Consider the following 27,461-nt stretch of genomic DNA (forward strand, 5'->3'; position numbering starts at 1 on the left):
GGGTGCATGTGAGTATGTGGCAAGGTAGCACACATGCAGGAGTCACGATCATGCTTGGGTTCCTGGTATCAAATTCAGGTTGTCATGCCTAGTGGCAAGTACTAAGCCGTTTCATCAGCTTCCTGGAGACTTACTTCTTTAAAACAAACAAACAGTTTGCTCACTTTTAATTTTTTAAGGCCAAGTGTTGCCATGTGCAGCCTCAGCTGTCTGGAACTCAGTCTTTTAGCTCAACTTAGCTTCACACTTGAGATTTTCTCACCTCTCTCTCCAAGTGCCCAGGGTTACAGGCATGAGACACTTTGCCTGGCTTTGTTGCAGGTTTTTTATCTAGGAAAGATGAACCACCCAAGAGGCGGTTGCAAGGCTGTGGGTGGTACCTTGTGAGCGTGGGAACTCTGACTGGGCTGGGCCAGGTTCCCTGTAAGCACTGTCCCGAATTCTGCCACTATTCTCTGCCTGTGAAAGAGAGAGCATCCTAGCTGCTCACCCCATTGCTGCATGTGTGCTTTTGTTTTTCAGGGGCAGACGTTCAGGCAAGGGATCCCAGACGTGGGCTGTCACCACAGGAGTGGGCTGCATATACAGGCCGAGCGGAGGCTGTTCGTGTCATGCAGAGGCTGATGGAGCGACCCTGTCCAGAGCAGTTTGGAGACAAGTACAAGCTGGAATTGCCACTTCCCGCTGAGGCAGTCTTGAAGAAGTCAGGTTCCAAAAACTGCTTGCAGAGATTCGCCGCCTTCCTGCGGTCTACTCTGACCTCTCGCTCCAGCCAGAGCCTGGAGGATGGAGGCGTCCTTGACCACATGGTCAGGATGACCACAAGTCTCTACAGCCCAGCTGTTGCTGTAGTCTGTCAGACCGTGTGCCCGGAGAATCCTCCCTGTGTCGGCAAACGACGCTTGGCGGTGCAGGAAATCCTAGCAGCTAGGGGCAACCCGGACGACCAAGCACAGGACAGCAACAAGATAGAGAGCTCTGAGCCGCAATCCCAGATTCTGGAGATTCCTAGAGCTAGCTCCCGGTCTCCCCAGTCTCCCAGGAGCTTGGGGTCCACCCCTGCCCCTGTCACTCGGAAGGCCAGCCTCCTGCCTTTGCAGTTGCTGCGGAGGAGCAGCGTGCGGCCGGGCGTGGTGGTCCCAAGAGTGCGCATCAGCAAGGCACCTCCGCCCACCTTCCAGCCAGAGCGGGCAGCGTCCAAGGCCAACTCCAAGGACAGCATGTACTTGCAGATCCCCAAGTGGCGGTACAAGGAGGCCAAGGAGGAGAAGAGGAAGGCGGAGGAGGCGGAGAAGAAGCGGCAGGCAGAGGCACAGAAAGAAAAGCGGGCCCCACGCTGGAAGAAAAGGACGTGAAGGGTCTATGACTCTCATGGAGCCTGTGCCTGGTGTGGGGATGCAGTGCAGGGATGCTGCTTGGGAGGCTGTGGGTGCTGTAGACAGCTCCACAGAGAGGGATGCTCCTGTCTCCCATGGGGTGCATGCTGCATCACACAGCCTCCAGCCTGTTCACCTTTCCTAGATCCACAAAGGACGGTCCATATTGCTCCCAAGACAGAATTGGGAAAAAGTACGGGTGGTTTTGTTTAAAACCAGTTCCCTGATCATTCTATACACTAAGAGGTCAGTTTACCTAGAAGTCACCTTTAAAGAACCCCAATTAAAAATTAAAGAAACCTAGCTTATCAAAGAGCATTTTTGCATAATTTTGTATATTGTTACTTATGAAAATTTGCAGCATTTTGCAAATGACAGTCTCTTTATAATTAAGTCAGTTTTAATACTTGTATTTGAAGACCCTCTGTTTAAAATGCTGTCTCTAGCAATAAATACTTGTAATGACTGTGTGAATTACACAGAAGGGATTCACCCCTTGCCATTTGGTTCTGGCCTCTGCCTTCTCGTGTCCTATGGACACACCTGCGCACTGGCTTTTCCTATTAACTTGAATGATGCCAAACGCCTGTTTTCACTTGAGAAAGGCACCGACTTCTATCCAAAGTGATCAAGTGAGATGAAGTCTTACTTTTGTTCTTCAAAACTCTTTTGTTCCCATCTTCCCCCCTCCCCCCACTGTCAATCAATCATTTCATCAAAACCGATTATGGCACATTGCAGAAATATTATGTTGCTAGGGCCAAACTAATTTTAAGCAAGGGGCTTGGACTGGCCCATTTTCTAGGCGATTTGAGGAAGATGAACAATTAATGGAGGCAGGTTTTAATGAGTAGTAGAAACAAAGTCATATGTGCTTACAAACAGCACACATGGATCCTTAGGCATGTCAAGGATGCAGAGGTAGGAAAGCCAGAATGCTGCCTTCTGTTGAAGGGCAGACAGGTGATTTTTGGAACTGGCCCTACACACTGGATACTAGACAGGATAGTTTGGGGAAGGTTTTCCTGGAGTAGGCTACACTCTGATGGTCACCATCTCCTCCAGATTCAAATCCAGAGAGTCCCTTGTGTGTTTTTCTACTGATGGTTCCCCTTTGATGACTGGCCCTGGTGTTTGGCTCATCCCCACGCCAACGTTACAGAACTTCCAATATGTGGGGACTTTGGCGGGGCAGAGATGGGATTTATCCTGAGTGCCAACACATCAGTGAAAGTTTCCTTTCTATACGTCTGTCTCTAAAGCACTGAGAAGTCCCAGTGGGGTCTTAGAGTATCTGTAACACATGCACTTTATTTGAATATTTAATGTAAAGACTTGGAAGCTATAGAATCAGAATACTACAGACTGCTTTGGAAACCCTTTGCTGAGGTCCATCTTACACAGGGGATAGGGATGAGGAGCAAGCTGGCTTAAGCTTATTTTTTCCTTACTGGTACCATTAAGTATTGAATAATATTGTCTCACACCAGCCTTCCCCAAAACTCCACAAAACAGGACCTTAGGCTGCACCCAGGTGGATTTGACACTGCTACCACCATTCAGTGCTTTTTTTTTTTTTTTTTTTTTTTTTTTTTTTTAAATCACATTTTAGTAAGTTTTTCTTTAACCCTAGAAAAATACCAAGGTGAATGCTTGGGGTCTTAGACCCTCCTCTAAAACTACTGAGATCCATTGTCTGGGTTTACCCTTGGGACCTCGGACTTGGGTTTAACTACATCTCCTTGGGGTCTATGAGGACTGCGACCCATCTTGGTTATTTTTGGGGTCATCTTTCCTGTCTCTCCTGACACCACCTAGTTTGTCACAAGCTCCACCAGTGCTAGCCAAGGCAGTGCCACATGACTTCCAACCCTCGTTCCTCATGCTGGTTGTCTCCCATAAAAAGCTCCATTTCTGTATGTTGCCTGGTTGTCTCAAGAATAGCCAGTTTGAGGCAGCTTCTGCAGAGGATGACCTGGTGTCTGGCATCAGTGCACTGCCAGTCATACATCCCGTTTTCAATGTGTTAACGTCACATTAGAGATGACGTTACCCCCGCCAAGCCTGGGTCCCTGCTGCAGACCAATTAGAGACGTACAGTTTCGGTCCCTCCAAATCTACCCTTTTATGATCCATTTTCAGAGTTTCCAATTAAGCACGAGCGACTCTCTATGGTGTTGCAGTAAGGGACTCACGGGGCGGAGGGGGTTCTTTCGTTTTCTGAGTATTTGGAAGTGTGCCTAAGTGTGCCACTCCTATCCAGGTACCAAGATGGCATTGGTCTTGGTATCCCACTACAAGAAGGCTCCAGAGACACATGTGTGACGGTAGCCCTTTCTCTGCTGTCTCCAGCAAGTGTCCCTGTGACTTTGCTGTCACATCTGCTCCCTGCCACCACTTTTTCTTCCAGTTGCTTCGTTCCCCAGTTTGATTATCAAACTCCTTGCTCATCCTTGCACCAGATGCCTTGAGGTCTAATAAGACAGAAGAACAAAGGCTCTTGAGAAGCCATTGGTAGTCTCGCTGCATTACCAGGCTGGGACCTCTAAATCCTCAGGAGTGGATGGAGAGCCGGGCTGTGGCTTCTGCCCTCTGCTTTTGGAAGGAAGGCCCAGTCCATTCTCCTGACTTGGATGAGCAGAGGAGCAGGCTTGGGGCTAGGCTTGCACTGTGTTTATTAACTGTAAATAGTGAATTCCAAGCTGACAGGTGTCTTCTCAGGGATTTATATATAAATACAGCTAGGGGAAAATTAAAGTGTATTTTAAAATCTTTAAAGTTGAAGTGTGTTCTAGATTTTTTTTGATGTTTGAGTCAATTAGGATTAAACTGGACAGAAGAAATACTTCTGAGATAGTGCCAGTGCTGCTGTTTCTAAGTGAGATCTTGGGACTTGTCTCTCTGTGGAGGTTTATGGGGACCATGGCTGTGGGAATGGCTGTGTATATGAAGCCACAGTTGTGTGTCACAGTTGCTGCTTCCGACTGTGACCCTTGTGCAAACAGTTGCCTCCAGGTAAGCAGAGACAACTGGTTCCCAGATGGACCATCCATAACTGCCCCCAAAAGCTGTTCGCTGCTCCCTCAGTCTTTTCTCCTTGCTTTCAAGAATTGAAATGTTCACAGTCATTCTGCAGAAACTCACAAAGCTCACCAGGAAGGATCAGAGAAAGTTCTGTACACGTGCGCCATCGTGTCCTTGATGGGTAGTGTGCTTGCTGAGCTAGAGGAAGGCGGCAGATGGAGGAGGGACTTTGTGTCTGCTTTTCAGCTCCTACCAGGCTCCTGGCCACACTTGATACCTCAAGGGCAGCAAGATGGTGCCTTCTCAGCTTTAGATTCAGCTGACTCTGGGGCCTCATCCTGCATACCAGGAAAGAGGACTCATGATATTGGCTAGAAAATGGGTTTATAGACTCAGGGAAAGCTTGCTAAGTGGTCTCTGCCCATTTCTTCCCAGCTGTGAGCTGGGACCAGGTCTCTGGAGTAAAGATAAGACAAGTTATAGTCGAGAGAGAGGCTTGTGGGGAGGGGACTGGCTTTAGTCCCCAAATGATGGAGAGCCCACCGTCCCCAGGAGTCTGGCAGCATCATCAGTTGTCCCCTATTCTGCATGAGTGATAGCATCTTACTGTAAACTCCCTCCCGTTTCTAGTGTTTGGGAAATTCCAGCAGGTTCCCCAATTGTTCTCCAGTGTTGGTCATTGCCTGGATCCTGGTTTGTGCTGCCAGCCCTTGACCCCCTTTAAACTGGGCAACCATGTGGAGGGCCTCAGCTTCTAAACAATGAAGGAAGGAGCCCTGGCTGTGATGGATCCTTAGAAACCAACGAAGTCACATATATAACAAAAGGACACCTGGAACCATCAGCGTGAGGGTAAAGTTAACCACAAAGAATGAAAAGTCATTTCTTAGTCACCCGCTGCCAGTTCTGCACATCGGTGTCGGTGTAACTGGAACTATCTAGTCATTCCTTCACCCTTGGATTCATGTGTTTATTCCGGAACATTTTACATAAGTGGCTGGAAATCAGTCTGGAGGCATTATTATTATTTTATATTATTGAAGCAGTGATGCTATCAGGAATGCTACCTTTTCAGGTGTTGCTGTCGGATGCCAGGTATAACATACAGTTCTCACACGCTGCCCCAGCCTGAAGCGAGACTGTCATGAAGGGTGAAGCGTCTGTCAGACCATTGGCAGCACTCAGCATTAGGTTACATTAGTGGGAACCTTGCATGACATGCACTTAAATTCGCAAACTGAAGGGCCAGAACTGTGCTTGTCAATGTACTAGCTGTGGTGGCTCACAGGGACCCCCAGGGAATGTCTCTGTAACCTGTTTTGATGGTGTATATTTAGACAGATTGCAGAGTCTTGAGAGTCTACCCAGACTCCCCAAACAGTGTGAATCCTGATATGGCTGGAGTTTTCATAACCTAGGCTATTCTTCTAGAAAATGATGCTGACCCAGGTGGCCAAGAGCAAATAGCGCGGCTGCAGCAGCGTCAGCTCTGGCTTTGATGTGTGACATTGCAGGAGGGGCCCAGACCTGAAAGGACCCCCCCTCCCCCAATTCCCAGAAAGCTCCCATAGCCTCCTGCCTACTGATTGGGAATGGGGGTAGGTACTGTAAGACCTGGCACAGGTTCACCTAGGACAGCATCTTACTCTAAGGGAGCATTGGGGTTCCTAGCCTGGCTCAGTATTTGACCTCCTGCTGACCAGTGCTGGCTTTGAAAGCATTCTCTTGGCTGTCCTGTGATTCCTGTTGTTCTAGAAGAAAAGGAAGATGGGAGAAAAATGGAGCTGGCCGTCTTATAGAGCACTGGACTTTGAGTCAGCAGTAATCGGTTAGACACTAGTCAGAAAGTTCTAGAAACTGGTTCAAAATTGTCCGACTGTGAGTCTACATTATGGAGAGAAAGTGGACACTACGTGCCCTGTCCTTCCATCCCCCACCCTGATCCTGAAGCCTGCTACGGAGTTAGAACCCAGAGCTCCATTCAAGTGACAGCTAAGGCTACTATGATTGGAACCTTCTTGGTTCCAATGATAGTTCTGGAAAGCAAACAGTAAGAGAGTTGTGCTTGGCATTTGCTGGATGTGAGGGTCTTCAGCGTTGAGTAACAGAAGCAGATTTCTGCACTGCCAGTGTTTGGGTTCCTCCTCCTGGTTTGAACTCTGGTTTTTAAATGTGAAGCAATTTTCTTTGTCATTTCTAAAACTCCTGTCAGTGTCTGAATGTCCTAAAGCTGTTGAATATGGATGTAACTGTAAATTTCAGAGTATGTTATTTTGAGATGAGAGTTTTGCTACAGTTTATACAGGATATTTTCCTATTTAGACCTCAGGGCTATCTTGGGACCCACTACTAAGTGTGACACCCCTCCACCGCCCCCAAGCAGCTTCAATTCTGGATAGACATATCCTTTATATATAACATAAAAGTTACATAACCTTTAAATGTGATGTGATTCATCAGGAAGAATGTGTTTCTCTTTTAACTTCCGGCAAATTTCATTTTAAAGGTCTAGAAAAAGACACTAGAAGAAGAAGACAGGTAAAAAAAAAATTAAAAATCAACTGTAAAATAAACATCCTCATGGCATAAAATTGTGATATCTGAATAAACTTATGTGCATAAATTATTTAAAAATGCTATGAAACATACGGTATTTTCCTGTCATTTGTCTTGGTTGAAGTGGTTTTATACATTTGATTTCCACATATCTGCACTTTGTTTTACAAAGCTAAAGGTCTTTAATGTGGTGTTTATCATGAGTGCTTCCTCACCCTTCACAATGATCTAGTTGTGATCCACCCCCTCCAGGAAGGGAGCACCCCTCAGGCAAAATGTACCTCTGTTTTCCTGTGTATTTCTTTACCTGAGTAGCACGCCATATGTGTTATCATTCAGGGCTTTTTCCCCCCCACCAATTAAAAGGTCCTTGAGATTTAAAAATAATTTGGGAATATATATATTGTGTGTGTGTGTGTGTGTGTGATGCTGGTGTGTTAGTGTGGTGGGTTAGAGGACAGCTATAGAACTTGGTCCTCTTCCTCTTCCATGTATACACTAGGAATCAAACTCAAGTTGTCAGGCTTGGCAGCAAGTGCCTTGAGCCACAGAGGCAGTTTAAAGGTGTAGTTCAGGTTGACCTCAAAGTTGTGATTCTCCTGCTTCTGCCTCTTTAGCGTATCTTTCTTGCATGCACCACCACAACTGGTTTAGAATATTTTAAAAATCAGCGTTAATGGCAAAAGATAAAATAATAAATATGAGGGAGAATCTAGAACTGTATCTTTTAATTAAAATTTTATTTTACTTTATGTGTATGAGTGTTTTGTCTGCATGTGTACTTGTTACCCTCAGAATCTCCAGAATGTTTTACAGATGGCTGTCGGCCACCATGTGGGTGCTGGGGCTCAAACCTAGGTCCTTAAAAAAACTGCCATCTTAACAGTTGAGACATTTCTTCAGCCATCTGTCTTTGTTTTTAAAAACTGGGTTTTATGTATAGCAACACAATGATGATAACATAAAATAATATGATATTGTAATAAAATACAACATCAAATAACATCATAATAGAATTTGATGGTTTTAAATAGAAGAAAAAAGAGAAAAATTCAGGTTATGAAACCCTTCCCCTAGAACAAATTTTTAAAAATAATTTTGGCAAGTTGGGTCAGTGTGACTAGTCATGTCTAATTTCTATTTCACAAACTGTCAGTGGAATTAAAGCCCAGTTTCCACACGCACTGCCTCAGAGGCTTAACACATGCTGGATTCTTTTGAAGTGCAAAACGTTCAATGCACAGAAAGTTAAATTCACATATCCACCATGAAACCAGAAAAAGAAAATGTGCTTTGTGCCCTCGTTCACATCCTCAGGTGCTCTTGCTGGAACCCACCCTGCATCAACCACTGTTAGCCACACTCACACAGATGTGTGTGCGCGCATGTATACATTATGAGCGCGGGTTCTTACTATGTAGACGCTGGCTTGTATAGAGCTGTGCTTTTAATTTCTTAAAGACTTATTTTATGTGCCTGGTGTCCTCCAAGGTCAGAATATGGCACGGTATCCCTTGGAACTAGAATTACAGGTGGTTGTGAGCTACAATGTGAATGCTGGGAACCAAACTAGGTCCTCTGTAAGAAGAGCCGGTACTCCTAACCTCCGGGCAGCTCTCCTGCCTCAGAACTGTCTCTTTAGTGTGTTTTCCTTTGCTGTACAGACAAGCTCCTTCTCATTGACTGTGGTTTTGTGAACAGACTGTTTACAGGGAACAATTTAGATCCCCTCCATTCTCTTCACTGTGTAATATTCCCCAGTGGAGTGTTCATGGACTGGTCAACCATCTTCTCACTGATGGGCCGTCAAATGCTCTTGGATATTACCATGTACAGATAATAGAATAGCCTGCTTTTATATACATAGGAATAGTCTTAGTGTATATGAATAGAGAAACAGAATTTGTTAGGTGGAGGAAATGAACCATTTTACTTTCTCTTAAAACTTTTTTCATCAATTTTTTTCCACACAGTGTATTTTGATCATATTCCTCCCTCTCCCAGCCCCTTCCCCCTCCCTACCCAGCCAAGTTCATGTTCTTATTCTCTCTCAGAAAAACTAAAGAAAGCAACAAAACCCAAACCTGAGAATCAAAACAAACTAAAAAAAAAAAAAAAGAAAAGAAAAGAAATTAAGACAAACCCCAAACCAAATGAATACAAAACAAATACATTGGATTATGGTTGATATCCTCCATATTTCTCCATTAGAGAAAACTAATTCCTTTTCCCAGCCTGTATTAATTGCAAATAACTTTCTGGTTAGAAGTAGGACTTTGTGTTCACTTTCCTTCTTCGTGCTGGAGTTTTGTCTGGCTTGAACCTGTGCGTGGCTGTGTGTGCTGTCATAGTTTCTGACTTCATACGTGTCATGTGCGTCAGCCCTGTTGTGTCTGCAAGGCACTGTTTTCTTGAAGTTATCCGTCACCTCTGACTTAAAGTCCGTCTGCATCCTCTTGCATATATATCCTTGGCAAGCCTTGAGGGGAGGAGCTTGATGAACACATTCCATTTGGGCTCAATGCGCCAAAGTCTCTCATTCTTTGCACATTGTCCAGTTGTGGATCTTTGTTACCTCTCATCTGTGACACTTCTGTGACAAGAGTCTAGTGGTGCTCTCCTCTACTGGCATAGCAGTGAGTCACTGGGATGTATTGTGTTACTATGTTTCTTTAACAGAGTAACAGTTGTAGGTTTTCCCCCTGGGGCCCATGCCCTGGGTAGTCTCAAGATTCTTGGCTTCTTTAACCATTTCAGGTAAGGCTTCCATCGCATGGAGTGGGCGTTAATCCAATTTTTAAAAAGTGGCTAGTTGCTTCCATAACTTCTGTGCCATTTTGCACCAGTGGATCCTGCAGGCAGGTGTCTGTTATGCCAGGGTTTACAGCTGGATGACGTTGGTGCTCACTTTTCTCCTTTGGCTGTGCCCAGAGCTCCTTCCAGCACCATGAGTGCTAGTCAGTAGGGGTGAAGCTTTTGTTGGGTACCTGCTCAAATTCTCTATATTTAACGACATAAGGAAGCCGTGTCTTCAGTAATAAGGCCTCACCACCAGGTTATAAAGAGTAACTACTGGGCTTGGCAATACCTGTGATGTTTGGGAGGGTTTCTATGCCAACAACGTGCAACCCATTCCTGGCACTGGAGGTTTTGCTTGGTGCACTGTGCCTCTCATACGATGACACCATTTAAATTCCTTTCATGTATGTGTATATTCGAGGAAGCTTCTAGGGTAGTGGGAAACCCACTTTCTCTCTTTGAAAATGATGTAACTGTAATAGCCTTTTCCAGTCTTTAAAACGTGTTGACTGGTTCATTCAAGTATATAATGAACTTTAGTCTGACCAGTCACCTGTTCTCTCTCATTGCCCACTTTGTCCCCTTTACCTGCCCTGTGGTCCTTTCCAGGGAGTCCCACTCTCAGCCACCAAGAGAGGGCGAGAGAGGCCTTGCTCTGCCGTCAGACTTCCCGAGGCTAACACACTTGGTCCCATCCTCTTTTCTTTTGTGCTGTTCTTGATGGTGTTGCAAGTCTTTGTGATTTTTAGTCATTTATGAAAAGGCAGTTTAGTGTTCTTACTGGTGTTTGATTTTCAGTTGTTTTAGGTTTGACTTTGCATGCCGTCTCATGGTTTGGAGGTATTTACTGTGTAGACCACATGGTTGTTTTACCTGTCTCTTGTTTTTCTCCCATTTCACCACGTATATCTCAGATGAAAGTTTGGGGTTACATAATTAACACTTTCAACGCTTATCTTTATATGTGAATATTTAAGAAGGTCTTTTCTATCCCTTTAGCTCAAAAATTGTTGCTCAGTTCACCACCTAGGTTGCTTTACTTGGAGCTGAAATCCATCATTGCCCCATGGGAAGTTTTGCTCTGAAGGAGGAAAACAGAAGTCTATTTAAAAGAAAAACCCACAATTCCACGGTATTTTAAAGGATTTAGGTAGGAAAGAGAGTGCAAATGATGCTTTGTTCTTAGAATGATTACTGGAGATTATTTGTATTTTGTTGATGAGAACAAATACTGTGTTTATCATGTTGAAATACTGCTTCAGAAGCTATTGATAAGGCATGGTCCCCATAAACAGTCTGAGAACTGGGAGGTAGAAAGTGGGGTGGGGTGGCTGGGGGAAAAGGTGACCTTGTCCTTATCCACTGGAAGTGCAGCGGCAGGCTGAAGCACCAAGTTCCCTCCCGTGGGATTGGTAGCAGCTGGTGCTTCTGAAGTGCTGACTGTCAGTGGCCCTTCCGTGCAGGTAGCCACGAGGCTGGCAGGCATAAGCGTGGTTAAGAGTGCCTGTTGAGGCTTTGGTGAGCAGGTTCCTTCCTGTGGCCACTGGCTTCTGGCAAGTCATACCTGCTGTCTCTCTTGATGAGCACCCGGGCTGGGTTCCAGCCAGGTACATGAAAGCCAGGGACACACATACATGAAAGCCAGGGACACACATACATGAAAGCTAGCCCACAAGCCTTCAGGCTGTTGATACACAAATTGTTCTTGTAGATTAGGAGTTGTTAGTCACTGAGTTAGCAGGGGTGATTGTCCTGAAGCAGGATGTAGGATCAGCCTGCTAGCCGGTTAGTCCCTGGTTACAGCGAGGAAGGTTCCAGGGGGCTTGGCAGGGCCAACCATTACTGCTGCCCACCCACCAGTATCCCCTGAATTTTGCTGTGCTCTATGCCCAAGCTTGTTCATGCTCTTCTTTTAAAAAGAAAACCACTTAGAATACAAAGTGTAACCAAATTTAACACATTTTTCTGGCGATCCGTCAATCAAACCGAGCGATCCAATTTAGATCTAGTTTGATGTTTCTTAAGTGTTATTTTAAAAATAAGGAACTTGAGACCCACCAGGAAGAGGACCCACGATGAGGAAGTCACCCTAGTAGAGATAGACAATGACACCCTGTTGGCAAAGATGCCCCCTCAGGAGGGCCACCCTGTCTGTAACTGGGGGTGGTAGATGAGAGAACCTCCAGGGAGTGGGGCCAAGGGTCTGTAAGCATGCCCTTGAGTGGATCTTGTCCTTATTGGCTCCTTCCTTCTCTCCTGTTTCTCCGACATCTTTCCCTCCATGCCTGTGCCCTTCCTCAGTGTTCATCGTGGCTCCGATAACTATAGAGATGTAGGAGTAAGATTAAAGACCAACATCAGGCGCCATTTCGACAATTAACTTAGCCAGGAGAGACTTTCAGCCACAACAGTTTTGTCGCTCACTGTATCCCTACCACCCGCCCCTCCACCCACGATGAGCTGCTGGCTGCATCTTTGTCCTTCTTGCTTAGTAGCAGCTGTTCCACTGTATCCCCCATGCCCACGGGCTAGTGCGGAAGTGAGCCCTGTGCTTGCTTTCTAATGCTGGGCTGGGTCTTCCAGCTGAGGTGGCACCGTGAGCAGAGTCCGTCTTTGACCTTTGAGAAACTGAAAAGCATGAACCGGAGGCCGACCATGAGGATGTCCTGAGTCACTTAGGAGATCTGGCAGAGCTGAAGCATCGCACCCCTAACCTGACTGCTTATCTGCTCCCAAGCCCCCTTACATTATCCACAGGGCTCCTCCATGACCTCCTGGATGCTTTAAATGCCCAAGCTGAAAGACAGACGACTAAGGTAACAAAATGTAGTGAAGGAACCCGGTGCCCCTGCTGACAAGAGCAGGACACCCCGCAGGGCAGAAGCAAAGAGAGCCTGTGCTCCAGCCCCAGGAGCTCAGTGGACACCTTACAACCCCCCCCCCCTCCTGGCAGGCCTCCTGGTCCACCCTGTCTTAGTCATTCTGCTTCCTTCTGTGCCTTTCTCTCTTGCACCTAGCATTGCCGGCAGCTCCCATCATCCCCTATGGTGAGCAATCATCATTCTGAGTCTCTCACAGGAAGTCAGGAAAGGGGCTTGCCATCCATTAGCATGGATGCCGCGACTGTCCTCTGAAACGCCTGTCTGGACATTGCAGATTGGGCTGTGTTGATAAGGGCACTGACATTTTGCTAGGGGAATGTTGAACAACAATGGAAACCTGCTAAGTCAGCTCAGCTGAAGACACAATGTGGAAAACACCCAGCTTTATTAGACCCAGTCTGGCTCCTCTCCCAGAAAGGCATACGGGGAAGAAGATGCTTGCCTTGCTTAATTAAAAACCAAATGACACCATACATATTCTAAGCTGTGCGAGAAGGTCTTTGGAGGCAGACAGACTGGAGTCCAGTCCTGATTCCATTTTTCCTCTGTGTTCTGCATTTTGTTAGTGAATCCATGAGGGCTGACCCCCAACTTGAGTCCTGGAAAATATTTTCTGGGAGTCATGTTGCATGTAGAGGCAGTGTCCACTTTCTTCAGAGTCCCCAGGGCTCCTCAACACTCCTGATTTCAAGCCCTTAAGACCACCAGGGATATCTCTCAAAACCACCAGTAATTCCCAATGGAAAGTCAAGCAGCAAAAGCTGGCCCGCGGGGAGATGGGGAGAGATGTGTGTTTTAAAGGCTTCCTGAATTTTATCCCGCTGGGGAGGCTGAGGCTCACTGACTGATACCCACTCAGCCCCAGATGTGCATGAACTCTGCAGCCCCTGAGTTGCCCTGGACTCAGTCTGCAGGCGGAGATGCGGATTTGGCTTTCCCCCAGGACCAACTGTAGTCGGGGTCCAGAAGACTGCACAGTCCATAATATGTGCATTCTCAGTATCCACAGGACCAGAGACAGAATCCCAACCCTCAGAGCCAACATCTTTCTAACTGTCTTGAAACTCAGGAATGGTGGGTGGCGGATAGCAGAACCTGCCTCTGCTTAATTAAAAACCAAATGACACCATACATATTCTAAGCTGTGTCAAGCAAGTCTTTGGAGGCAGACAGAGACTGGTGTGGAGCTTGGCTGAGGGCTGGCTTTGGTCCTTTTGGAGGGAGAGCCTCCCCTGCCACTCCCTCCCCACCAACCCCAGTGGGGCCATGTCTCTTGCCTGTTCTCTGCTATTCAGTTACTTAGAACAGGGAGCGAAGCCTGGCAGTAAGGAGACAGCCTCCTCTGAACAGGGAAGCCTCTGCTTTACTATCATGAATCCCAGCTAACCCCATAAGCCACTGGACCTGCTCACTACCCCTGCCAGATCCTGAGGTTAGAGTCAGTGCTTCCAGAAAGCAACCAGCAGACCAAATAAATATTCAAGTAGTTTGCACCTTTCCCCACTTACCCATAGGCAGGAAATGCGCATATTACTTTCCTAAGGAAACTTTGGGCACCTGGGATGCTACAGGAAACTGAAAAGGAAAAAACATGAGTTACATTGTCCTGAGGCAGCCCACATGGTTTCTTGTGCCCACCTCCAACTAGAGAGGGCATGAGAAAGTGCAGTTCATGACCCCTGCATAGAGTAAGCACAGAGGGTCCTCCTGTCCCTCAAGGGCCTGCCTTTGTTTATGTTGCTCTAATAAAACACGATGACAAACACAGCTTAGGGGAGAAAAGGTTCATTTTGGATCATGGTTCCGAGTTACAGTCCATCATGGTGGGAAGGTGAGCAAGCAGGAACTTAGAATGGTCACAACCACAGCCAAGAGCAGAGAGGGAACACACGCACTCATGCTTCTCAGTTCTCTTTCTTTACCCTTGTGCTGTTCAGGACTCCCTGTGTAGGGAATGGTGCCACCCATGGTGGTTCACCCTTGTACTGTTCAGGACTCCCTGTGTAGGGAATGGTGCCACCCATGGTGGTTCACCCTTGTACAGTTCAGGACTCCCTGTCTAGGGAATGGTGCCACCCATGGTGGTTCACCCTTGTACGGTTCAGGACTCCCTGTCTAGGGAATGGTGCCACCCATGGTGGTTCACCCTTGTACGGTTCAGGACTCACTGTGTAGGGAATGGTGCCACCCATGGTGGCAGATCCTTCCATTCCAGTTAACATAATTAAGACAACCATGCACAGATATGGGCACAGAACAACATGATCTAAACAATCCTTCACTGAGATTCTTTTCCCAGGTAGTTACAGATTGTGTCAAGCTGACAAAACTCTCTACCATATGGCCCGTGTATCCATCTGATGCCTAGGTCCTTATCACTGTTTTGAACAAGGATTATGAGTACATTGGTATCCAGAGTTAGTGAGTTGTGATGTCTGTGTCCTCATTCATTCTTAAAACTGTTCTCTCTTTGGATAGCTACTGCACACAAGGTGATTGTGGGAATAAACTATCTTCCACTTCAACAGTTTCCTACAAGGGCCCAGAGAAACCAGTGAAGGCAACATTCTCATCGACTATAGGCAGACAAGATGGCTGGAGTCAGCTAAAGAAGGAGCTTCACAGGCAGTCTGGCTGAGTTTCAAACTGTCAGCTTCTATTGTCTAGAGGATACTCCATCCTCCCACCATCAGTGTGTGGCAATAAGCATAGTGTAGCTGACCAAGCCAGAGCTTCTGCTGCAGCGTTGTGAAAGCAGTCTCTTGGTCTAGGCATGGCAGGACCATTGTGCATGATGGAACCTGGCCACCCCAGTTCTGAGATTGTGTGATATGGGGGCTCTGCCCTAAGATTTGTGGGCCAGCCCTTGCCATACACAAAGTCACCCTATCAGGCATGACATAGGTCGTCTAGTGCAAAGAGGTACAGCTAGACCTTTCTTTGGGCAGTGCTGAGTTTGAGTTTTCCCCTATAGACCTGGCTCCATGTTGAAGGAGGAAGAAATCCTAGGAGTTTTGTTTTTTTTTTTTCTCTTCAGAAGAGTCTTGACACCAGGCCAGGATTCAAGAGGGCAGAGAAAACAGCCGAAGCAGGAGAACTGGGAGCTTCACTCAACATCCAGTGACATGGGGCTGATGCAAGCTTAGAGGAATGGAGATGTGTTGTGCATAGCAGACATCACAGAGAGAAACATTACCAGACATTTCTCAGTGGCCCGGCTGGCCACAGCCTCATCCCCGACTCTTAAACTTTGGACCTTCTTTTCTTACTCCTCATCCTCTCCTCCTTTCTCTTACATACCCCTGAAGATCTTTCATGTGCAACTGGACAACTTGCGTCTACGCAGGTCACACACTAGAGCCTCCTCTTGCTAGAAGCCTCTGGCTGCCTTTCCTCATGGTTCCATAGAGAAGCCAAAGGGAGCAAGGAGGTAATGTAAGACCCCCCCGCAAGGGGACCCTCACCCAAGTCCGGACCTGCACGCCCCAAGGACACACGAGAGACCTTCTTGATGCAATTGCAGAGGAGGTTTAATGACGAGGGCCCTCGGGCTGGAACATATCTCACACAGGAGATAGAGGTTCCGCGCGCGCCTGGACCCAGGGAACTTGGGATATTTATCGGTAGGGGTTGGGGAGAGCGGGAAAATTTGGCGCGGTTACATATGATTGGATATTTCAAACATCAGCAACTTGCAGAACTGGCAGAACTTGCAGAAACTCGGACCTCCCAGAAAAGGGAGGGAGAGAAAAGTAAACACCAGATAGCTCATTACTCACTTGGGCTAGTTTGGACTTGTCTGGGCATGCCCTTGTATGCCTTTATTTTTTGTCACCCTGCCCCTGCAGGGGCTTAATATTTTTATTATGACTATATTTAACAAATTGTTGGTGGTCTTTGCTGACCATGAATTTTTGTTATTGTTACAATGCTGCTTTCAAATTTTGTTCTCACAGTAACAATGTCTCCTCCTTCTTCCAGAGGAAACTTGGGCTTTGTAAGCATCTGTACCAGGCAGGATTAGGGCCAATTCCATGTAACAGATAACACAATATAGTTACAAAGTATCTTCTGCACATACCATAAATAGGTCAGGCATATTAGAATATGGCAACACAGTGACTGTTGTTATTATTTGTATCTTACTGATGGGGGAAACTTAGAGACAAAGAGGACAATTACCTAGGAGTTCTTGGTACTAATAACAAGAGATGCTGAGAAGCAAGTAGGTATACAGTCTCAAAGCCTATGCCTTGATGCTGAACACCAGAGTGTGGTGGGACATGCTTATAAAACCAGCACTGGGGAGGTTGAGGTAAAAAGTCAGTGTGAGACAGAAGTAAGCTGGGGCCATATAGTAAATTTGTGAATTTGAGGATAGCCTCGGCTAGCATGGTGCCCTGTCTTAAGAGACATGGAAAAATACCAGCATTATAGAGTGTAGAACTTGGTGTCAGATTAACCAAAGCTTTGCCACCTCGTAACTGCATGAATCAGGCTTGTTATTTTGCTTCACCAAACTATTATTATTTTATTTTTTTTGTCTGAAAAATAACAATTGTAGCAAGTAGGGTTTTTGGAAAGGCCTGGTACTTAGGAAGCTCAGTAAATGTGGAAATGTGATGAAGATGGTGGTGCTGAAGATGGTGATGATGTAGATGGTAGTGATATAGATGATGGTGATGAAGATGGAAATGGCAGTGTTGGTGGTGTGCGGCTTCTCATGACGATGTAATAATGATAATGACAGTCCTGTGGGTGATCACAATGGTAGTAGTTTAGCCCCAGACTTTCCTCCAAGGGACATCTGTCTAGTTCAGTCTCTGTGATTAATGAGATATGGTGTTACCATGGTTAAGTTTATGCGGTTTAAACAAAGCAAATAAGTGCCCACCATTTATCATTATCTCATTAAGTTCAGGTTATCTAAATGTCCTTGGAGAAAATACTCATTCATTGAACTAACGATGGCTCTCCTTCCTAGATATGCTCTTTTGTGCCTGCAGTGTAATAATAGTCTTGCTTTTATTGCCATTTCTTGGGCTAACTTAAAAAAACGTTTACTCTGTATGTATGGTTTTTTATATGGTGTGTGTGTGTGTGTGTGTGTGTGTGTGGTGTGGGCATGCATGTCACGGGTCACATGTGGAGGTCAGAAGATAACTTTGTGGAGTCAGTTCTCTCCTTCCACCGTTAAGTGGGGTCTGGGGACCCCACTTGTTCAGGTTGCCAGGACTGCTCAGCAAGCACCTTTACTCAAGGAGCCATCTTGCTGGCCCTTCTTCTTGGATAACTGGGGATTTTTTCCCTTTGTGATAAGAATAGCTGTAAGAACAGTTAAATTATCTAACTTGCTGTATCGAAGAAAATTAGCATTAAAGCAAAGAAACTACTTTTAGCTGTGACAGCAAAACAACCGGTCTCTGAAGGACACAGTCAGTTGTCTCCAGGTGCTTTAGCACACCCCTGGGGGTGTTAACTGAGTAGAGAAAGACACTGCAAGTCATTCAAAGCGGGTTCCTTATTACACATTATGAACATGTGACTGTCTAGGTTTTCCTGGTTTTTGACCATTGTTCATGTTTTGCAATCCTCTTTCCGTTGAGGTTATGAGGGGAAGCACATCTCAGGATGGGAGCTTCCTGCACTGGACACTGGTCTTGTCAGGTCAAGGTGGAGGCAGCCTCATGATGAGGAATGACATTGGGGAGAGGGAGGTAGGCTTCGGCAGTTTGTGTTGTCCGGTGCTCTGAACTGTGTCTTTACAGCTGTGCCGACTCACCCAGCTGCAGCTGAAAGCTGGGTAACTGGACGCCAGCTCATTGCAGGGGGCTTCAGGGAACCGCAGTTCCATGTTCATCTTCAGGCTGTGTGAGGTTAACTAAGTGCATCCCACCGGAGTCCTCCTCCCGGAGGGGGAAGAGGAGGTTTATCAAACACAAAAGAAAGTTAGGAGAACTCAGTGCTGGAAGAGAGAGTCTTAGAGCTTCCTCAGGTTGTGCAGGGGGCTCCTGAGATGCAGTGGTACCCATGCTGGGGTTGGCTTTCAGTGATGCAGCTACCAAGTCACCCAAGCACCTGGAAGGAAACTCTCGAACAAGCTCTTGTAAGGAAGCCCAGTAAAGTCACAGTTCAACAATCCAGGCAGATGATGGACTCAGGTCCTTGGTCTGTCAACAGTGCCCTATCAGTGGTGGACAGGCGTTCATTCACATCTCTCCAGGAACTCCAACCAGTTCATGAATAGTCTTTGCTCCTCAGGATAGAAATGAGGTTGTGTTGAGGGCTCTGCTAGGAACTGTGTCAAAAGACAGGGACACAGGCCAAGGCCAAGGTCCCCTCCACCGGAAGACACTCGTTACCTACTCAAGGTTTGTTCCCAGCATCCGGTTCTACCCGTTCTCTTTAGCTGCCTGTACTTTTGCAACGAGTCCTGATAGCTCTGAGGTTAATCAGCTTGAGTTCGCACTGCTCACATGGAAAACAGGCTGGAACCATTAGGAAAGAGGTTTCTAGACCTTTCTTAGAGAAAATTTAAATAGCTGAGCCAAAAGCCTGTACGCTTGTCCTGCCTGCCCTCTGTGAGTTGGCTGGGGAAGCCACCAGGGGACGTTTATCTCGGTTCTTCTTTGTATCAGCATCGGAGAAAACAACCATTACACTGTAGCTCGCTGCACGCTCTCCCCGAAGGAAGAGATTTGCTCTATCTAACGCATCCAGGAGTGAATCTGCATCACGGCAATTTGCTCTGCAGGGCTTCAGGGACTGAGAAGGCACAGGAGTGCAGGCTATGGCAGCCGCTTTCCCACTAAACGTGCCTTCATCACAGAAACATGGATTATGTGTTTTCAAGATTCCAGATTAATGGGAAATTGCCTTTGAGTGTTTGCTTACATTATTCTAAGCCAGAGGCTTCTAGAACAGGGCAGGCTCATACGATTTTAAGGGTCTTTGCACTGTTGACTTTTTGAATGGGGCGGCTCTTTGTGTGAGGGGATGCCCATCTATGTTCCCTGGTCTCTACCCACAAGATGCTACCAACTAGCATCCTCCCCCAACTCTCTGGTTCCGACAACAAAATATTGTCCCCAGACTTTGCCAAATGTTTCCTGTAGGGTATCACTCCCAGGTGACAACCACTACTCTTGGGATAACGAGGGTCCTTGTTGATTCTTTAAAAACAGCCCATAATCCCACCAATGTCTCTGGGAGAGACCATGAAGAGTTCTTGTGACTTGCAACAAAAACTGAGCCCTCTGCTTTAGAATGTTGGCCTGTCTCTTTCAAGTAACGACAATGCTGAAATGTAACAATAAAAAAAAAAAAAATCTCATTTAGGGCTTCTGAATAGAGCCCCAAATCCTCCAGATTATAGGAGTTCATTATATCAGATGGCGCTGGTTTTTTTTTCCAGTTGACAAATTGGATTTTTTTTTTTAAATCATGGCAGTTGGATTTATCATAATATTTAGGAAAAAGGGGGAGAAAGAGGGAAATGTATTTTCTCTTGTCATGAGTGTCCTTAATTGAATTTCAGATGGATGTTTAGAGAAGAGCACATTCAGCGCGAGACAGAGCGTTGCAAAGGCTTGCAGGCACATCAGTGAGGTCAGAGGGAAACAGATCCAAAATCCGTTGAGACCCAGATGAATATGAGTGGTTGAACTCACGTTAGTTTATTTTCTGTGCAAACATGCCATGGTGTCTAGATATTTGGTTAAACACTGGATGTCCGTGAGGTGTGTGTGTGCATTTTTGAATATGGCTTAGAAGTTGACTGCAGCAGATTGTCCTCCACCATGGGGCTGACCTTCCAGCTGTCCCTCTGAGACTGATGTCTCCAAGAGTCAGGGAGGTCTATCACAGACAACCCCTGGGCTCCTTCTGTCATCTCAGGTCTTCCCAGGTCTGCATCCTACCAGCCTAGTCTACACACAGCGTGTGCGGTGTCTTCATGGTTTCATGAGGCAACGCTTCTAAAACGTTTTGTCTACTGAGCAAGGTGGTTCGTACTTGTATTTTTAAAAATATTTTATTTTATTATTTTATAATGTATTTTATTTTATTTTGAGACAGGCTCTCTCTACATAGCCCTGGCTATCCTGAAACTCACTCTGTATACTAACTAGGCTGGCCTCAAACTCACAGAGATCGGCCTTCCCCTGCCTCTCGAGTACTGGGATTAAAGGACAGCTAGTGACTTATACTTGTGGTCCCAGCACTAAGAGAGACACAGGCAGGAAGATGGCCAACATGGTCTACCTGGCATGTTGCAGGCTAGTCAGGCCTACACAGTAAGTCTGTTTCAAACCCACTGCCTCCACTGCCGCCACCACAACAAACGGACATGAAAGCAGGAGAGGGAGTAGCTGGAAAGGTGTGGTTTGGACCAGAGTGACAGGAAAGGGAAAGGAGGGTAAATCTGGTCAAAACACATCATGTATATAACTGTAACGAAAGTCCAGAAACCACATTGCAGGGCTGGGGGCTGGCTTAGCAGTCAAGAGGGCTTACTTCACAAAACTGAGGACCCAAGTTCAAATCCCCAGCACTCCTACATGTGGGCTTGGCGGTGTGTGCCTCCCTTGCTGTGTAGAATGGAAAATGTTCACTGTGGCTTGCTGGCTGCCAGCCTTGCTACAGGCTCAGTGAGAGACCTCGGCTGAAGAGAATAGGGCAGAGAATGAGAGGACAGGACACCCGCCGTCTTCCTCTGGCCTCTGCCTGTGCTCAGGGACACAGTCCTCCACCAGGTACCCATAGACTGCCTACCCATACACACACTGACACACGCACATATATACGTATCCAAATAAAAGTAAGAAAATAAAACACAATGTACACGGATATGAAACGGTAAAAAAAAGAGAGCAAACAGGTTTCTGTGAATGTGCTTCTTCTGCACGCATGTCTGCGTACAGTTAGATGCCACTTAAGACAGGTGGTTGCTCTGAGAAATGAGCCGTGACATGATTTTGCCATTTTCAAACCTCGTGTGTGCTTACACGGCCCACGACAGGCGCAGTGTCCCTAGGTGATGTAATCTCAGGGAAATCCCCAGCAGTAGAGTCAGATATATGAGGCCCATTATTGGCTTCAGTGTTCTATGAGTTGTAACTGTGTGTAGTCACGCCCTTTGGCTCTGGTTCTCTGGGGACTGCAGGTCCAGGCCACAGTTATGAAGTTATTTGAACACAGAAATTTTACGTGTTCGACATTCCTTACGGCTGCTTCTCGGTTCTTCAGGAGCATATGGCTGCGATGCCCCTCTGGAGCCTTGTGAAAGGCATAGTTTTTTTGTTTGTTTGGTTTCTGTTTTGATCCTGCAGAGGCCAGCAGGATGCCCTGTCTTGGGGAAAAAATTCTTTCCGAGTTTGAAAAAAAAAAGTAACGTTTAAGCAGCACAGCAGCTGGGAAGTGAGGAAACCTGCAGGACAGCAGAACACCAGGGGCTGTGGAGGCAGGAGGCAGATGTTTAGAAAATAATTAATTAATCACAAACCTGCTGGGTTGGCCAGTATATGCCCCCCACCTAGTTCTAGGGCATCTGAGTTCTAGGCTGTACTAGGCCAGGCTATGCCCGCTGTTTGGCTGATGGCCATTCCACTGTCCGCTGACCAGGGCTACCAAAAGCCGAGTCTCTGCTCCTGGATGCGCATGAAGGCTCACCTGGCTTCCACACTTGCTCCTACGGAGGATCGAGGAATGGGTGTGCTGGGCAGTACTGTGCATCCTCCAGGAAGCCGCTAAGCTTGTGATGGCGACTGTGCTCCTGAGCACACCCCAGGGTTGTTTCTCCTTCTCTCTCCCCACCTCCTCTTGGAATTGGATAATTGTAGAGAGTTCACAGCATCCCCGATCTTGTTTTAAAAACAAGAAGGATGATAAATCAATGTCATCAGAGAACCCACTGTCTTAGCATGTACAATGGTTATCAGGGCTTAAACTGGGGCCTATCCTGAGCCCTTGGCTCTGCTGTCCCATGCACCAGGAACTAAGGAGACCCTAAATGGATAAGTATTGATCTATCTAGAACAAATCAAGGACTCATTTGAATTTGGCATTTGCCCTCCTTGGATCGGAGGAGGCAATGCCAGGCTTTCCTCTGTTCTAGGCTCCCAGGGTTTTTTTTTGTGAGAGCCTACTTATCCCAGGGTCACCTGCTTAGCTTTCTGGTCCTGTTCAGTCTGTCTTACCTGGCACGTGTGCTTTCTGGCATGCCTCTCCACCCTGCGTCACCAGCATCTCTGCAGTCACGTCTGCAAGGTTCCCAGGGGGAGTGTCCATACCCTCTCCGTCACCAATCCCTAGCCTTCGATTGCGCTTCCATGTCGACGGACCCCAGGCTGCCCCTGGCCTTGGCATCTCTCCCAGCCTTCATTTCAACTTGTCAAATCTCTAATCAGAAGCTCTGCCTGAGGCCATGTAAGAGCCTGCTGAGAGTAGTCTCTTCTGCCCCCGAGTTCTTTCTCCATTCATGTTCCTGTTGGTATCACTATCCCCAGCATCTTGGCTATGAGCCTGAAAGCACAGCAATAGTTTGGCCCTCTCCCTCCCCCACTCTGACCAGACAGGCAGCAGCCCTTCCTTCCACATGGCCAGGAGCTTGAAGCTCTGTGGAGAAGATGGCTTTGGAGTCAGAACAATGTGGATGCGAGCCTCAGATGTGCCATTAGCTGACAGTGACTTTTAAAGACAGACACCATCTTTATTGAGATGTGATTCCCACTGTACACATCCACCCACCTAAAGTATAAAACCTGAGATTTTTTACTCAAGGTATGCATAAACCATCCTTGTGTCGTTTTGAAATATTTTCATACCCTCAAAGGAAACCTGATCTCTCTAGTTGTCACTTTTCTTAAAAAAAAAAAAAGACATTTTATTTATGTGTGTTTCTCTGTTGTGTGTGCACACATATATTCAGGTGTTTATGGAGGCAAGAAAGGGCATCAGATCTGCAGCTGGCAGTCCTGAGCTGCCCGATGTATATGCTGGGAATCGAACTTGTGTCCTCATCAAGATCAGCAAACACTGTCAGCTGAGGCGTCTCTCTGGCTCCTAGCTGTGACATTCCTAGCCCCTCTTGCCACAGCCTCACCTGACAGCCCCTCTTCTGGATTTCCTTTTTGGACATAGCACAGGAATGGCCTTATGTGACGTATGATGTTTTGTGACTGGCTTCTCCCACTGGTGCAGTGTTTCCAGGGTTCATCTGTGTTGCAGTGTATCACACGTCATTCCTTTTTACCATTACGTCATATTGTATGACGTGGACGTACCACACAACTCTATTCTGCAGTAGGTAAGGTATTTGAGCCATGTCTACCTTTGGCATAATGCTGCTATAAACATTGTGTGCAAGCTTCGTGGAGGCATGTCTGGGTCTCTGTTGGGCTTGGTAACACCATGCTGAATTGCTCAAGAAACCACTAGACTCTTTTCCCCAAAGTGGCTGCACCCCTTTATACTCCTGACAGAACCGTATGAGAACAGTACTTTCCGCACACCCCTGTTTGCTCTCCTGTAACTATCTGACATGGGTTTTAGCCATCTTCCTACAGCAGTATTTCACTTGGGGTCTAACTTCCATTTCTTTGATGACTAAAGACATAGACTTTTTTTTTTTTTTTTTTTTTGACAAGGTCTCACTCTGCAGTTCAAAATGACCTTCACCTCATAACCCTCCTTTCTCAGGTACTGTGGTTACAGGCATGCGCCACCATGTCCAGCAAGGACATGCAGCTTTTTATGTGCTTCCTGGCCATTGGTGAATCTTATCAGAGAACTGTTTGCTTACGAGAGACTTGGCTCTGTCTATGGAGATCTGTCTTCCCTCATGCTAGCTAGCACACATCCGCCGATAGGTCACAGTGCAAAGCTGAGCCTGGACCCCTGAGACCTTGGAACTGTAGACATGTGACTTAACCACAAATAGCATAAGCCACTGCACCCGGACCAGAGAGCTCAGAGTTTAGGGCCCCGGCGCTTCTGTCCCCTTTGTCTTCTCTCTCTGCCTGTCAGTTCTACATCTGGTTATGAAGCTAACAGCAAGCAGGTCAGTCTCAGCAGTTGGTGTGAATGTTGATGATGGCTTCTGGCTTTTAGCAGGAGACTAACGTCCTGGACTAGACACTGTGTCTCCTGACACCCTAAGAGGAAAAAAAAGAAATATTCAAGGTCCTGCTCTCATGATATGTGGATGTGACCTCAATTGCAAACAGGGCCTTTGCAGATGTGACTGGGGAGGATTGTGCTGGACTGGAAGGGACACTGTTACTGTTGGAATGGGACAGTTCCCACCAGGCTCACATCTCCAGCTTATGGTGGTAGGGGAGGTTACGGTGCCCACTGACTATATTGAGTTACTGAGAACAGCTCTCTGTCCCTGGATGCAAAGTGAGGACCCAGATTGCTGTCCTTTACGAGTCAGGATGCATGGATACCCACCATGGCCTCCATGGGTGACCAGTCTAGCTGGGGAGCAGGACCAGGCCAGCGGGAGCCGCAAGACCTTGCCATGTGAGGTGGCCATGAGCTCACCATCTCCTGTCTCAGTTCTCAAGTCCTCCCTGACTTTTGTGCAGCTGTGGGAGGCAAAACTTCAGCTGCCTTGATGCTGGGGCTCGCCCCTTAGCACTGGGATGACTTTCTTGTCTAGGAAGATCTGAAATAGGTAAATGTCCTCCATATCAAACGCTCTACGGCACACCCCTCTGCTTACTACTAATAATGCTCTATTAAGTCTTCCCCTGAAGAACCTACCCAGCACAGGGTTGTGGGACCTAAGCAGGATATGTCAATCAACTACATTAATCTCCATCTTCTGACAGGTCCAGAGGCTGCCAGGTGTCCAATGGCTCAGCTCTGTGTCTGGACAATCAGTGTTGAGAATATCTGTCACGTGTGCCTGTTCATACTTCCACTGAAACTGCCCTGGGAAGCTGTAAAAAGAAATCTCCAAACCATAAGAGAGAGAGACTGAGGCAGAAATGCAGGAGCTTTATTATAATCAACATCTTCTCAACTTCGAAGATTAAGAAATTCATTCAGGCAAACATGTCACCTTCAGTGACCCAGCGTCCACAGACACAGGGTAACCCCTCAGGTTGCTGAACTAAAAGGGATTGTGGCTGCTTCAGGATGTGTGTGGCACCACGTGGGAAGGTTTTTACAGGGGGACCTGGCATTGCTGGCTCTAAGGTCCCTTCCTAGATTTGGTTGTGGGCTGCGGCCAAGCCTGGGTCTCCAAAGCGACGCTTGGTTCACACCATTTCAGTAATTACAAAGGAAGAGACAACACAGTCTCGGGGTCTGTGTTCTGCTCCCTGTTAAGTCCATTGCTGGGATATTAAACTGCTCACAAAATCCAAGGAGCCCATCCTTCCTTTAGTGACGCGGCCTGGTAAGTAGTCCCAGAAAGGCTGGAGGCATACGTGGTGCTCACATGGCAACCACGAACTGCTGCTAGAGCCACTGGAGGTCACGGGGACAGTCAGGGGCACCCTCCAAGAGCAGCACTCCAGAAGGTTCGACATCTGGCTAAAGGAGCCCTTGAACTTTTCAGAAAAGCAGGGATCTCAGGCACGAACTGGGAGCAGAAGTGAGCACAGCTGTTACGCAGCGTGCCCTAGTGTTTTGGTTTTGCTTCTCGTAGCCTTTATCAAATCTCTCCAAAGTGGCCTCTTCCTCTCAGGACCACGAGCAAGGACTTTAAGCGACTGCTACAGTGTGAAGGACTTCCTTTTGCTAGAAATTTGTCACGCTCTGCGAATGGCACTTCTGGGGGTTCAATGACCCTTCAGTGACACTCAACTAGGACTAGGACTCTCAGAAACAAAGTTTGGGGTTTGAGCCTCTTCTAGTTTTAAATATGGGGATCTGAGACAGCCGAGGCCCATGTTGCTTTGACTTAGATTTCTAAATTTAGTAAACTCTGTGGAAAGCGTGGGAGTTGGTTTTGTCAGGGAAGCATCCTGGAGGTGGCGTGGGAGCTGCTGCTGCGGGGCCGGGGTCTGGGCGCCGGTCACTTGCGAGGTTGTTGGATATGCTGTGTTCTTGGAGAAACATGTTTGTCTATGGAGGCATGTGGCTTCTGGTGGGCCACCTGTGCAGCCGCTGGGGGGAAGTCTTTGTCACCCTGGGGGTTGGGGGGAAGAGAGACAGCAATATATCAGCTGGTTAACAGTAAATGAATGGACTAGAGAGGAAGTCCTTCAAACCCAGGTCTGCCAGTTCCCTGCAGGGGTCGGGGATGAGTTGGGTGTGGACTACTTCTGTGGCTAGCAAGGCCCTGCAGGCCACCAGACCAGAAGCAGACACTGGCATGAATCTGCACGACATGATAGACAGTGATGGTTCGTGCAGGCTTTGCCTCAGAAGACCCAGCTGCCACATGGCGTCTCCGCACCGACCTGGGGTGGGGTGGGCAGGCTTTCCCTGCTACATCTGTGTTGGCACCGTCTGTCTTGGGAGCAACACAGACCAGGTCTAGACTCTCACAGTGGGATCTGTCAGCACAGCTGTGAGCAGGCCTGGGTACTCGTGGGGAAGAAAAGCTCAGGGCAGGATGGGACCAGCAAAAAGAGTCGGATGCAACCTGTGGGTGCTGGGCTATGCTCCACAGAGGGTTCAATTGGCTTCTTATGCCAGCAATGGGTTTTGAACTGATCAACGGCAGGCAGCACCATGTAACCAATTAAATGAAGGGATTTAATATTCTCGCATACAGCAAACCTGCCACCGTCTGGGCCTAGGTCTAAATGGCTGTGACAGTTCTGTTAGCCATACTGTCCCCAGTAATGCTGGTTTCCTCAGCCAGTGG

The 27,461-nt window shown here is 47.1% G+C and overlaps 2 protein-coding genes across 2 annotated transcripts in view; one reads left to right on the forward strand and one right to left on the reverse strand.

Moving 5' to 3' along the window:
• Positions 1-7,044, forward strand: part of Ankrd33b (ankyrin repeat domain 33B) — a 73,581-nt gene extending 66,537 nt beyond the window's left edge. The window contains exon 4 of the mRNA XM_034523214.2: positions 523-7,044. Coding sequence (XP_034379105.1) covers positions 523-1,355 — 833 coding nt within the window. The 3' untranslated portion in view covers positions 1,356-7,044. The remainder of the gene's footprint in view (positions 1-522) is intronic.
• An 18,580-nt stretch (positions 7,045-25,624) lies between these two features.
• The window catches only part of Dap (death associated protein), a 48,727-nt gene continuing 46,890 nt past the window's right edge, over positions 25,625-27,461 (reverse strand). Inside the window, exon 4 of the mRNA XM_034523209.2 lies at positions 25,625-26,777. Coding sequence (XP_034379100.1) covers positions 26,664-26,777 — 114 coding nt within the window. The 3' untranslated portion in view covers positions 25,625-26,663. The remainder of the gene's footprint in view (positions 26,778-27,461) is intronic.

Source organism: Arvicanthis niloticus, chromosome 19 (genome assembly GCF_011762505.2).
Source record: "Arvicanthis niloticus isolate mArvNil1 chromosome 19, mArvNil1.pat.X, whole genome shotgun sequence".
Taxonomy (NCBI): domain Eukaryota; kingdom Metazoa; phylum Chordata; class Mammalia; order Rodentia; family Muridae; genus Arvicanthis; species Arvicanthis niloticus.